This window comes from Alosa pseudoharengus, unplaced genomic scaffold (genome assembly GCF_046254945.1).
Source record: "Alosa pseudoharengus isolate Yale_2024_CS ecotype anadromous, Long Island Sound unplaced genomic scaffold, YU_APseudo_1.1 YU_APseudo_1.1_scf_24, whole genome shotgun sequence".
In the NCBI taxonomy this organism is placed as follows: domain Eukaryota; kingdom Metazoa; phylum Chordata; class Actinopteri; order Clupeiformes; family Clupeidae; genus Alosa; species Alosa pseudoharengus.
The window spans coordinates 1678852-1692992 of NW_027468689.1; the positions used below are offsets into that span (position 1 = coordinate 1678852).

Genomic DNA, 14141 nt, shown 5'->3' on the forward strand with positions numbered 1-14141 from the left:
ACACACGTAGGTTATTTCTCTCTCTCCAGATTCACACACTCACACACACATATATACACACACACACACACACACACCTGTAGGTTATCTCTCTCTCTCCAGATTCACACACACACACACACACATACACACACGACCAAAGACCCAAACACATTTGTACAATTTCCAGTGTAATTTCCAGTTATTTAGAAGTTGTTTTGAAGTTCCGATGACTTTTGCTGTCTTTCTTTCCTGCTGCAGCTCAACTTTGTGCGTTTCTACCTTCCCCTGCTGGCCATCAACCAGAAGAAGCTCATCTACCTGGACGACGATATCATTGTGCAAGGTTATTGTCTGTCCCTGCGTTTAACCAGTAATCAGAACATTGCATATTCATCTTTACACACAATAAGCAGTGGTGCTGTAATCAAGACATGTCTATAGGTCTTATAAAGCCCTGGATCAAATATCAAGTATAAGTACTCTTTTGATCCCGTGATGGAAATTTGGTCTCTGCATTTATCCCAATCCGTGAATTAGTCAAAAACACACTCAGCACACAGTGAACACACAGTGAGGTGAAGCACACACTAATCCCGGCGCAGTGAGCTGCCTGCAACAACAGTGGCGCTCGGGGAGCAGTGAGGGGTTAGGTGCCTTGCTCAAGAGGAGCAGTGAGGGGTTAGGTGCCTTGCTCAAGAGGAGCAGTGAGGGGTTAGGTGCCTTGCTCAAGGGCACTTCAGCCGAACCTACTGGTCGGGGTTCGAACCGGCAACCCTCCGGTTACAAGTCCGAAGCGCTAACCAGTAGGCCACGGCTGCCCCATATGCTGATCATTTTCCACGAATTTGGGAAAATTCTGAATACAAACATCATTGCTCAGACAGCCAGAAACAATCCAAGTCAATCAAGACATAATGGAGCAGAACAAAAACAACAAACTTTTGCCAGAATTGCAGCATTGCTCTTTAATGAAATCAGATGCATGATGGCAGCAAGAGCATAATTATTATAAAACTCTTTAATGAAATCAGATGCATGATAGCAGCAGCATAATTATTATAAAACTCTTTTGATTTCCTGAGCCTTTCCTCCCTCGTTGCTCGACATGTGACAGGTGACATCAAGGACCTGTACCAGATCAAGCTCAAGTCAGGACACGCCGCAGCATTCGCCTCCGACTGTGACCTCCCTTCCTCTCATGAGATGGTGCGCAGTGTTGGAATGCAGGTGAGCCTCTGACCACTAGAGGGCAGATTGGAGTCATGGGCCGACTGGAAGTGAAACATACTGTACGAAAGGGGTATTTTCTGCATAATTGGCTAAACATCTAACTGTCTAAATGGAGAAGAAGGTTTTCATTGGAATGTGCACTTGAAGGCTCAGAACGTATGCTGGGGTTTTTGAACAGTGTTCTCGCAGAACTATGTCCATTATGTTTGTGTTCACATTTTAAATCAAAGCTTTGTTTTCCTCTGAGCCCATCTCCCAGACAACCTACATGGGCTTCCTGGATTACAGGAAACAGGAAGTGCGGGACCTGGGCATCAACCCCACCAAGTGCTCGTTCAATCCAGGTGTATTTGTGGCTGACATCAGCGAGTGGAAACGGCAGAAGATCACCAAACAGCTGGAGAAGTGGCTGATGGAGAACTTCAGGTGAGATGTTAGGAACACAGCTACACACACACACACACACACACACACACACACACACACACACACACACACACACACACACACACACACACACACACAGCTACACACACACTCAGGTGAGATGTTAAGAACACTAGTGTGAGCAAATGGCTAGCAAATAAAACAGCTCACAGGCTCAAAATGATATGGAATTTCATACATATGTTTGTCTGTTATGATTGGTTAAACATTGCTATATCAAGTGTGATATGCAGTCTGCATATATGCAGTTATTCTTTTCAAAACTCACTATCTCTCTTCAACAGGGATAACCTTTACAGCAGCGCAATGGCCGGGGGTGTGGCAACCCCCCCAATGCTGATCGTGTTCAATGACAAATACACAACCATTGACCCACTGTGGCACGTCAGACACCTGGGTGAGTCTCAGGCTATAGCGACACCAGCTATCTCTGCGTTTATATCGCAAGAACTATTTGACTCTATGGTGCTATCATAAATGAGTTTGCTGAAGTTGTTGTCTGTCATCTTGTCAACAATACTGCTGTCTAGTTAAATCAGGGGGAAATGTCCCTGTATGTGTTTATTGTTATTGTTTTAGTCCATAACATGTTAGCGTTGTTCTTGGTCAGGCTGGAGTCCAGATGGTAAATATCCCTGTATGTGTTTATTGTTATTGACTGTTTTAGTCCATAACATGTTCGTGTTGTTCTTGGTCATAGGCTGGAGTCCAGATGGTAAATATCCCTGTATGTGTTTATTGTTATTGACTGTTTTAGTCCGTAACATGTTAGCGTTGTTCTTGGTCAGGCTGGAGTCCAGATGCCCGCTATGCTGAGTCCTTCCTGCAGAAGGCGCAGCTGCTTCACTGGAACGGCCGCTTCAAGCCCTGGGACTTCCCCTGCGTGCACATGGAGCGCTGGGAGAAGTGGTTCATCCCCGACCCGTCAGGGCGCTTCTCCCTCATACGGCCATAAGGGGGCGCCCTGGCCTCCTTAGCAATCTGTTCCCAATCATTTTCAGCATCACTGGGATTGGATCTAACTGTGAATTGTTTGTTCATTGAGATAAATAGACACACACACACACACAAAATGTACACACACTCACACATACACAAACACAATTAATCAACTAATCAAACAGACACACACACACTCACACACACACACTGCTGTCACTGGTTGGTAAAACCACTGAAATCAGTGAGAGTTTGTGTGCTTAATGGTCTGAGCACAAGTAACATGTGGTGGCTCTATAAAATGCATTAGAGAGACATTAAAGGTACAGTCTTTGATTCTGGTGAAAGGTTATTGATGTTTGACATCAAGAGCCAATCAAATTACAGTAAAAAAGCAGGGTTCTTGTGAATGCACACACAACTGAATTCTTGATGACTGTGAGAAGCAATTTGCTGCATTTTATCAAAACCGTGCTTACTTAGAATCAAGTACTACATCTTTGCCTCAAAGGAAATCACACTGGTTCAAACTGCTGAAATCACACTGGTTTAAACTGCTAGCATTGAATGTGGCATGTAGAATGAAGATGCCAAGCATCTAAAAGACACTATTGACAAACTACATATATTGTACAGGGCTACAGAAGAATGGATCTCGGACCGCAGGGTCTGTTATAGACAAAGTGTCCGTCTAACACTCCTTTGTTATTTTTCCTTAAAACCTCTTCAGCTGTTTGAATATTAGTGTTTAGTGCAATACTGCAGGCTTGGATGTTGCCCTGAATCTAGATAGATAGATAGATACTGTAGATAGATAGATAGATAGATAGATAGATAGATACTTTATTGATCCCCAAGGGGAAATCTCTATCAGTGTGGACCATGTAATGTGACTGCTGGTACGCCATGACTCTCTATCTATAACCCATTACATTGCCTTTTGTTCAAGCTGCGTCTCAATTTGTCATTATTTTTCACCTTGCTGTGGGTCTACATGAAATATAATTATGTGAATCATTCTCTAAGGTCTGTGAAACCCTAATCTTATAACAAAACATTAGTAAAACAACCTTAGAATGTTGTACTATTTTTTGACTTTGTTTTGTTTTTTGTGTTTATATTTCATGAAATTCAGGTCCAATCAAATGTGCTGTTTAGAGAGCTGCTCAGTCTGATGTGATTTGTAAACAAAGTAACAAAGAGCAAACATAGTAGGAAGTCACTGACAGGAATTTGCAGATGAATTTGCAGTTGAACTGTGTGCTGTTAGGTAATCTTGGACAATCTCATGACTTCTGTTTACTTGTCTCACCCCATAAAACATTTGAAAGAAGAGGACAAACATAAAAAAAGTGTAAAGATTTGACATACTTTGGCAGGCGTTTGACCCATTCTACTAGGATGTTCTAACCGAGCAGCCTAGAGGAAGTTGCCAAAATAAATGTTTGCACACTTTGAGAACAGATGTAAAACTTCGTCCTTAATTGAAAGTTAACCATAGCCTAGAAATCTAGACGCACCCTAGCGGCGGCAAATTAATTTGCTAGGATGGCCCGCCAGGCTAAGTTAACCACTCAGTGTATTTAAAACAACTCCTCAGTTACTCTCACTGGAACAGACAGCACACCCAGTCACTGAAGCTGAAGAATTGACCCAGGCTTTCAGAATGTCCTGTATGACAAAACACAGGGATTTCCTCACAGCCTATTTGTCAGGCAAGTGAGGCAACACTGGGTGATATAAAGGGCTGTCGTCAACAGCAACCACTTACAGGTGCCTGACCAACGTCTCTGAAGAAACCTGGACCTCAGTAAGCTGGTCAAGACTATGTGGTATGGCCATTATCTCTTCTTTCCTTTGCACAGTGGAATACTGTAACTTGGAATACTACTGTAACTTAGCTAATCTCTTTTTTTGCTAATTTCTACAGAAACTTCAAACCAATTCACAAGACATAAAGAATATGTGATTTATCTACTGTGTGTAAATTAATGACCCCAATCAACATGAGCTTGTGATGAATCAGGATGTAGTAACAAACTGTGTCCGTTCCTCTCCATTAGGATGCTTCATGTGATCATTAGGATGCTTCATGTGATCTCATTAGGATGCTTCATGTGATCATTAGGATGCTTCATGTGATCATTAGGATGCTTCATGTGATCTCATTAGGATGCTTCATGTGATCATTAGGATGCTTCATGTGATCTTTTTCCATTAGGATGCTTCATGTGATCTTTCTCCATTAGGATGCTTCATGTGATCATTAGGATGCTTCATGTGATCATTAGGATGCTTCATGTGATCTCATTAGGATGCTTCATGTGATCATTAGGATGCTTCATGTGATCATTAGGATGCTTCATGTGATCTCATTAGGATGCTTCATGTGATCTCATTAGGATGCTTCATGTGATCATTAGGATGCTTCATGTGATCATTAGGATGCTTCATGTGATCTCATTAGGATGCTTCATGTGATCTTTCTCCATTAGGATGCTTCATGTGATCATTAGGATGCTTCATGTGATCATTAGGATGCTTCATGTGATCTCATTAGGATGCTTCATGTGATCTTTCTCCATTAGGATGCTTCATGTGATCTCATTAGGATGCTTCATGTGATCTCATTAGGATGCTTCATGTGATCTCATTAGGATGCTTCATGTGATCTTTCTCCATTAGGGGCAGCCGTAGCCTACTGGTTAGCGCTTCGGACTTGTAACCGAAGGGTTGCCGGTTCGAACCCCGACCAGTAGGTTGGGGCTGAAGTGCCCTTGAGCAAGGCACCTAACCCCTCATTGCTCCCTGAGTGCCGCTGTTGTTGCAGGCAGCTCACTGTGCCGGGATTAGTGTGTGCTTCACCTCACTGTGTGCTGAGTGTGTTTCACTAATTCACGGATTGGGATAAATGCAGAGACCAAATTTCCCTCACGGGATCATAAGAGTATATATACTTATACTATACTTAACTAGATGTACCGCATAACGGTACAAAATATGACCGCCGCTCAGTCCTGTACATCCGTTCCGCGAAAATAAATCACACTTCAATTTGTCTCCATATTTTTCTCCATCCCCCACTCTTGAAACTTTTGTGTATGCTTGTTTGGCATGCCTGAGTGTGTGTGTGCGGCTGCACAGAAAGTAGCCTACTGGTGCTGAAAAGGTGAATAGATTGTAGAATAGCCAAAGAAGATGTAGCATTGTTATAAAACCTTTAAAATCTCTAAACAATCACAAGTAGGGCAGTTCATCACAGTTCATCCATTGCAACTGGATTGATGAAAGGTCACTTACACCCCTAGGCTACATTGTATTTGGGGAAAGCAAAAGGTATCAGCATAATGTTATTTATTTATTTATTTATTTATTTATAAACAAAAACATCTCTGTCAGTTCCATGCCGTTTTCAACAGCTATCAAAAACAAAGGTCATTTTTGGATGGATGGATTTTTTATGAATGTTTCTTCTTCTACATAAGATTTTAGTCATCTTTAGTTCATGTAATACTTTATTGTAAATGCACAAATCAAGTAACAGTAGTCTGAAACGTTATTGTTAATGCACAAATCAAGTAACAGTAGTCTGAAACGAAATGCTGTTTTACATCTAACCAGTGGTGCAAATAACAGACATGTCCAAATGGGCCTTGATGAAATGCGTCGCTAGACTGTTCATACACATTTTAACGGGCCAAAGTTGAAGTGCTGTTGTCCGTTATTGTTCGTGCAAATATAGGCTGATTCATGTTCCCTTGCATTGTGTAACTGAGGTCCATGGCTAGTCTGGCTTTCACCAGACCAAGCTCAATCTTTTAAGAAATCAAAAAATAACAATAGCGGGCAGATCAGGCTGGGTTCACCCAGCCTAGTCCATAGGCACCCGATATTGTTTAATTTTCCGATTGAGATATCCACGCTCTGGCTATTCTAAATGCAAAAATGCATCAGGGAGTTATGACAAAACTGTAACTAACAAACTAGATCCTAATAGAAAGCTGTTAGCTTCCCTAAGCTACAGGTAGGCTTATAGGCCTATTTACAACATAAATTGTCAATAGGCTATTCTGGCGACACAAATAAAATCTCCTTTGGAAACCAATGGCTTACGCCTTACAGTATCAAGCGGACTTAAAGTGCCATACCGTGGCGAAAAGTTGTAATAAAATTCACGCAGCTCCATGAGTCAAGGAAAGCGTGAATGAAGTAGCCACTTCTAAATGGGACCCACTACACAGTAGCTTAAGGTGTGTTGCTAAAGCAGCCATAATGAAATGAAGGTGTCATTGTTTGGATACGTCACACACACGTGCTTTTTAATTTCACAGATTACAACTACCAAGCTGGAATCAAAGCACATCGATTCCCCTCTCACACCCTGCACGCACTTAAAACAAAATAAACAGGCGTCTCAGTCTCACGCATGTATAGGCAAAACTGTATCAGACCGGTGTAACGTTGGTAAATCTTCCATTGCACAGAATGATTTTTGTAGCACGTGCAACAAATGACAGTCGAAAGATACAATTACAGTGCTGCTATCAATTTGCTTGGTATAACCGCATTTATAGTTTTCTACAAATGCAATCAATCAAATTGGCCTCCATCACTCAACCAACGTTAACGGTAACATTACCTAGGTCCTTATTGATATTATAAGATTAACGTACCTGCAGTAAAAACCAAGCATGTCCGATAAACATCCTCAGATTTATTTCGTTTTCAAGAAGAAATGGGAATTACATTTCATGTGAACATCATCCTGTCCTTATTAGATGTTCTCTGCGGTAAACTAGTCCTTGTAGGAAGCGTCCATTGTTTTTCCAACCCTCTTTTAACTTCCAACAAAATTACGTCTCACTGCAACGATGCGCCATCTAGTGGACAAACGACTACTTATCGGCAATACTGGAAATGCAGCCATGATGATGATGATGAATATTTATTTTGGCTTTCTTTTCTTTTACGAAACTTGGCATACCCCCAGAGAATGCCAGGTCAATCATACACATAAAATTTGGTGCAGTTCTGAACATCTTAACTGAAGATAGGGGCGATTAAAGCAGAATAATATTGCATTTTCATTTTTTACCGGGGGGGTGCAAATCACAAATGAGTGATTATGGGCCAGATTGATGTGGGCCCTTGAGACCAACATACCATAAAAGATTATTCATCCTCAGTGCCACGGTTCAGGTAGTTATTTAGGAAAAACTGCTTTTTTTGCGGTTCGGGGGGCCCAGCACGGGGGGGGGGGGGGGGGATGGGGAGTGGCCCCCGGGGACGAAACGAAAATTTTCCGTAAAAGTCTAGTGGGGCTACATACCCACCAAATTTCATGTGCCCCGGTGGTTCGGTGTCCCGGGTATCGTTGACCAAAAATTCAGGAAGTAGATGACGGGGGGGGGGTGGGAACTTTGACAATCCCTATATGACCGCTTCGCTAGCGGCGGTCATAATTATGATGCTTCATGTGATCTTTCATTAGGATGCTTCTGCAATTATGCTGATCATGTGATCTTTCTCCTGCCATATAGGCTCTCTGTGGCAGCTGTTTTAGCCTTTGTGACCTGTCTACCAGATGACAGCACAGCGGTAGCACTCAAAGCGCATGGGCCAGGTAAAATGCATGACACTAAATGTTGGCTCATGTTATTCACATAGGCCTAATGTAATGCTGCTACTTAGTCTGATCCAGAAGCAGTCACCTCTTCTAGACAAAAGATATTTATCACAATCAGCAATCAGCTTTATTGGCCAGGTTTGCGTAAACAAACAAGTAATTTGACTCCGGTTAATACTTAAATACTTAAGTATTAAGTAAAAGAAAGTTGTCACAGCAGCACGGCCCAGTATGTAATGCATAAAAGCATAAAGGTAAGTTCAATTTGAAATCTCTTCTGTGCAGTGCACCCAGGGCCGCCTCCCCCACCACCCCCACCGCCCAAGCCCAAGGGTGCGTCCAGGACTGTGCCCTGGCAGGCGATGGTGTACCTGAACGAGGGGGGGTTCTACGGAGGGCACGGTGGCGGCGCAATCCTCTCTGACCGTTGGGTGCTGACCTCTGGCAGGAACCTCTTCCTGAAGAAGAGCCACAAAGACACGTGTGGACAGCAGCCTCTTGTGCCAAAAGTCTACCTGGGCGTCGCTAAACCGGAGGACGTCGATGCCTCCAAAGAGGCCGCTGTTGAGCAGGTGAGGCCAAAGCGCTCTCTGGATAGTGGCTGACTCAGGATCAGATCTGGCCCTCATCTGGTGCGGTCAGATGCACTCTAGTGGCTGTCCTTGTCTCAGCAGTGCCATTGGCATTGAACAGGGCCCTAATTTAAATGCTGAGAAAAGAGCAAAGTCTGAAGTCTAACTAAAGCTTGCTATATGCCAGATCTATTTGCAAACTTCATACCATGAGAAAGATCCTAAGCACAAACAGTGGTGGGTCAGCTAAAAGCTAAAAAAAAAAGGTAAAAGAAATAGTTTAAAAATTCATGTATTTTAAAAAAAGTCAAACATTCACATCTGATCTGCTTCTCTCCTAGCCTGACGAGCCATGTAGGGTCTGGGCACTCATCGTTCACAGTGCTCAGTCCCAGGGGCGGGATAATCGGTTGTCTTTCAAATTCCCTCTGCACGCAATAGGACAGCTCTATGAGTCCCATGCGTTTCTAACCAGCGGAGCTAGTTGGCTAGTTCAAATTTTTGCCAATTTAAAAAAAAACTTAACTCGTGTCACGCTGTTCGCCAACAGCAACATCCATCTTCTTTGTTTTCAAGTAGCAGGGAATTCACGCCGAACCGTTGCAACTCTGCCATCAATCATTATGTTAAGCCCGCCTCACATCTCTATAAACGATTTGATTGGCCTGATAGAAGTTTAATTTTTCCAGCTCACAAGCCAACGGAGAGTTGCTAGACTAGCCCTGGCAGCAAATGTAATGTAACCGCTAGGGTGCGTCTAGATTTTTAGGCTACTTCTCTCCAACATATCAGCTTGAACACATGACTTGGTGTGCACCACGACAGCACGAATATTGATGTGTTCTTATTTCAAACAGGTGTTCTTGCACCCGGAGTTCCAAAACGCCTCAGACTGGGAAAATGACCTTGCACTGATCAAGCTGAAGGAGCCCCTGAGTTTTAACCAGACCTTGATGCCCATCCCTCTCCCAGAGCAAGGGCAGGAGCAGGAGGAGAGGGTGGGAGAGGAGGCCATCTTTGGGGCGTGGGACATGGGCATCATCCATTACCAGCCTGGTGCGGTCAAGTACCTCAAGCTGCCCGTGGTGGCCCGTGAAGTGTGCCGCACTGAGCACCAGTCCGGTAAAGGTCCCGTCGTAAACGCCAATATGTTCTGCACCGGTGCCGGTGAGTTCCTTATCAACGTGTGCTTCATGGATGCGGGGAACACCCTCGTGTTCCAGAACCCCAAAACAAGAAGAGTTTACGCTGCGGGGATCGTCTCTTTTGACAACGTGTGCGCGTTTAAGAAGTATGCGGTTCACACCAGGATCTCCACCTACCTGCCGTGGATACGTGACGTCATGAGGGGAGACGAGGTGGTCTCAGCCCAAAGAGAATCACTTGTGGCCGATATGTATTCTGGGAAGATTTAGCCTGTTTTGAGGAGTTTCCTGTTTCGTTGTTGAACTGTTTTTTTTTTTGTTTTTCTTTGTTTGTGTCTTACTTCTCTGACTTTCAGGGTTCCCACTCTAAGTCAAATGTAAAATTCCATGACTTTTCCCTGACTTTACCTGACAAAAAATTTTTAATTTCCATGACTTACTATACTATTTACTAATGTATAGCGTTCAAGAATATTTTACTTTTTAGAGTGAGAGATAAATAAATGGGCATTGATTAAACAAAGTTGGGATACTCAAGGAAGCAGTAAAGCAAATTACCCGCACAAACAAAGTTCTGTGTGGAAATATTTCTATTAATGTATTTTGGCAAGTAAATTTTAAACTGTTACAACAAAATTCCCTGATATTCCATGACTTTGCCCCAAAAATGATAAAATTCCCTGACTTTCCATGTCTGTAATAGACTTTCCAAAATTCCATGATATTTCAGAAATTCCATGACCCGTGGGAAACCTGGTCTTTGTACAGTTTCTGCATTTGTTGAGGGGCAACTCAATAATTTATAATAAATCACAACTCATTCCAAACACTTTGTAAAGAGTGGGTCACTTCTTAGTGTGTTACAGTTTTTTCTGAATGCTTAAACACAACCGTGATTCTTATAGCACAATTTCTAAAACTATTAATACTTATAGCAAAACCACTCACTGAGTTCGCAAAACTAAAAGCACAAACACTGCTTTGCACTCAGTTTGCAATTTTGTAACAAACACTTTGCACAACTGTAAGCACAATTCACTGCACAGCACTCTTTTTGCGGAACTCATGCTTTACACTCAACTTCCAAATGATCAACACACTCCTAGCAAATCATACACATGTATGGCTATTATTTATACTATTTTGCCAACTCTCTGGCACACTTTCTCATGTGAAAACTGTTTTAGATAATTAGTTCACTTTGCAATCAGCCTAAGCACTATGAAAAAGCCACAATGCAATGGGCACAATGGAGGGAGCAGGAAGAGTGAGAAGAGTAAGAATTAGAGGAGGCCGAAGAATAGGACGTGGAGGTGAAGAAGTAGGAGGAAGAAGAGGAGGAAGAGGATGCGGAGGTGAAGAAGTAGGAGGAAGAAGAGGAGGAAGAGGATGTGGAGGTGAAGAAGTGAGAGGGAGAGGATGACAAGGACAAGGAGGTGAAGTTAGAGGAAGAGGACAAGGAGGAGCAAGAGGAGGACGAGGAAGGGTAAGAAGAGAAAGAAATAGCCCTTTAACAGGCACAAAAATCAGCTTACATGTGCGGATATTGTCATGTCAGGCCTGGATACCACATTCCAGACTATATTTTTCCTGGTGCCTTGGCTAGGACATTGCATGTGATGTAGATGAAATTTTGAGAGAGACGACCTGGGGCCTATTGCACAAAAGCAGAATTAAGACATCCGGGATAAGTTACTGAGCTGCGCTCAATGAATCCAAAACAAGAGCGTACAGGCTTAATTGGTTGCTCAACGAGCAAGCCAGGATGAGCAGACACGGATTCATCAAGCCAGGTGAAACCTATCCTGGATAAGTGCGCGCTTACAGCTCCCTCACCCCGCCACCGATCACAGATTCACTGATTCACCATGGCAACTAGCGGCTTCATTGACCTCTCCAGAATAAGTCCCGCCTCCGTAACTTCCGTATCCATGCAACTTCCGGGCGTGGATTGTCTATGAGAAATAACATGGCGTTTCGAAATATCATACCAGTAAAACATCTGTAGGTAGCGAAGTTGAAAAAGCTGGTGGGCAGATTGGCCTACACACTTCTGCCATATAGTTTTCACTGGATTTTTGGATTGTCGGTGCCGTTTAAGTAGTACCGAAAATCAAAAAATCCAGTGGAAACTAGATGGCAGAAGTGTGTAGGCCAATCTGCCCAGCAGCTTTTTCTACTTTGTCACCTACAGAGTTTGACAGGTACGATCTTTCAAAACGCCATGTTATTTCCCATAGACAATCCACGCCCGGAAGTTGGATGGATACGGAAGCTAGGAGGCGGGATATATTCTGGAGAGGTCTATTGCTTCTTCTACGGTGTGAAGTAGGTAGCGATAGCTTTTTCACAACAGCAACACATCTGTTTAGGAGAATATTGCAGCTAGTGCCGCGACCACCACGCGCGAAATGGTTAGGCACTCCCGTGACGTCACATTGTCGCATGACAGGTCAGGAATGGCGAGTATGTAAGAGTTAATTAATGATCACAAACGTTTAAATAATGACAGTGGGTCTAGGTATATGTGATAACAATGTGTAGTGGGCAGTGGAATAACTATTGGTTTCCGTTTGTGGTGACTGCTGAGATAAGGGATGAGATTAAATAGATCCTGAAATTTAGCCTGGTCTGGAGCAGGCTAGCTCCACAGAATAAATCGCCATGGTGATTTATACCATAACATATCCTGCTGCCCCCTATCCCGCTTTTGTGCAACTGGATCACGGATAAATTGAGCCAGGATATCCAAGATATCCCGGCTTAATCCCTTATCCTAGTTTTGTGCAATAGGCCCCAGTTGCACAAAAGCGGGATAGGGGGCAGCAGGATATGTTATGGTATAAATCACCATGGCGATTTATTCTGTGGAGCTAGCCTGCTCCAGACCAGGCTAAATTTCAGGATCTATTTAATCTCATCCCTTATCTCAGCAGTCACCACAAACGGAAACCAATAGTTATTCCACTGCCCACTACACATTGTTATCACATATACCTAGACCCACTGTCATTATTTAAACGTTTGTGATCATTAATTAACTCTTACATACTCGCCATTCCCGACCTGTCATGTGACAATGTGACGTCACGGGAGTGCCCAACCATTTCACGCATGGTGGTCGCCGAACTAGTTGCAATATTCTCCTTAACAGAGGTGTTGCTGTTTGTTGCACAAAATCTCCTCATTTTTAGCTGTCTGTTGCAAAATACTTCAAGACAGCGATCTTCTGCTTCTTCTGTGTATTCAATGAAATGCCAGTGGTTTGCTTGTTGGCAAGACGGTGTATGGTGCATTATCGCCACCAACTGGGCTGGAGTGTCTATTATTCAAGCTCTCAACGGAAGAATGTACGGGTGTGAGGCGTTTGGAAAAATAGCTCCACAGTTTTACAACATGGTAATAACCTGTTGGAAAGCGTCTTTTGCAGCGATTTTTGTGTGAGCATATCAGCGAACACCCCTGACCACTCGGTGAGTTTCACGTCTTTGTAAACGAAAGTTTAATGCGTTTTAGGAAGGATTGTTCCAGTGCACCTATGCATCGTTCTGGAGGAGGGGGGGCGCTACCACAGAAACCGAAAATTCTCAGGACAGCAGCATGTGTCCAAATTTCAATCTTAAACGTTCTATTTAATCATAAACTATCTGAAAACAGGGCTTTAAGTGTAAAATACCGAACCTGTCCTTTAAGCGCAGCCAAAGTCCTTTTAGGCAAGTCCCTCCACTCGGCGGCCATATACCAACGTTTTATGGGCACTCATCGGGCACAGTCTTTGGGTCAAACTGCGCGTGCGCAAGGCTTCACTACACCAATCTTGCTCCAGCGGCGAGATCACAACACATGATTGGCACGATGTCTTCACAACACACTATATGATTGGCTCAATGTATTCACATCACACCACATGATTGGCTCAATGTATTCACATGTCGACGTTTTGCCGAGGAAGGGGTGTGATATGTGTAGACAACGGCCATATTGGCGTTACAAACTAGCCCCATGCATTTCTATGGAGGATTATTTGAGTGCTGTGTCTCTGGTGCAGCTCAGTAACTTATCACGGATGTCTTAATTCTGCTTTTGTGCAACAGGCCCCTGGATCACGGATAAATTGAGCCAGGATAACCAAGATATCCCGGCTTAATCCCGTATCCTAGTTTTGTGCAATAGGCCCCTGATGTAGATTGATTTGTTTTG

At 43.3% G+C, this 14141-nt stretch overlaps 2 protein-coding genes across 3 annotated transcripts in view; both read left to right on the forward strand.

Annotated features, from left to right (window-relative positions):
• Nucleotides 1–3546, forward strand: part of glt8d2 (glycosyltransferase 8 domain containing 2) — a 15125-nt gene extending 11579 nt beyond the window's left edge. Inside the window, exons 6-10 of one of the 2 annotated variants that reach the window (XM_076302776.1) lie at nt 241–325; nt 1097–1209; nt 1460–1638; nt 1944–2056; nt 2448–3546. In XM_076302776.1, the coding sequence (XP_076158891.1) occupies nt 241–325; nt 1097–1209; nt 1460–1638; nt 1944–2056; nt 2448–2614 (657 nt within the window). In that variant the 3' untranslated portion in view covers nt 2615–3546. The remainder of the gene's footprint in view (nt 1–240; nt 326–1096; nt 1210–1459; nt 1639–1943; nt 2057–2447) is intronic. The other variant, XM_076302777.1, reaches the window with a different exon arrangement.
• Nucleotides 3547–4167: 621 nt separating this feature from the next.
• On the forward strand, nt 4168–10801 carry LOC143142095 (haptoglobin-like). Its single transcript, XM_076302778.1, has 4 exons — nt 4168–4430; nt 8139–8221; nt 8510–8796; nt 9654–10801. The coding sequence occupies exons 1-4, from the start codon at nt 4426–4428 to the stop codon at nt 10209–10211; spliced, it is 933 nt and encodes a 310-aa protein (XP_076158893.1). The 5' UTR covers nt 4168–4425; the 3' UTR covers nt 10212–10801.
• Nucleotides 10802–14141: the final 3340 nt, after the last annotated feature.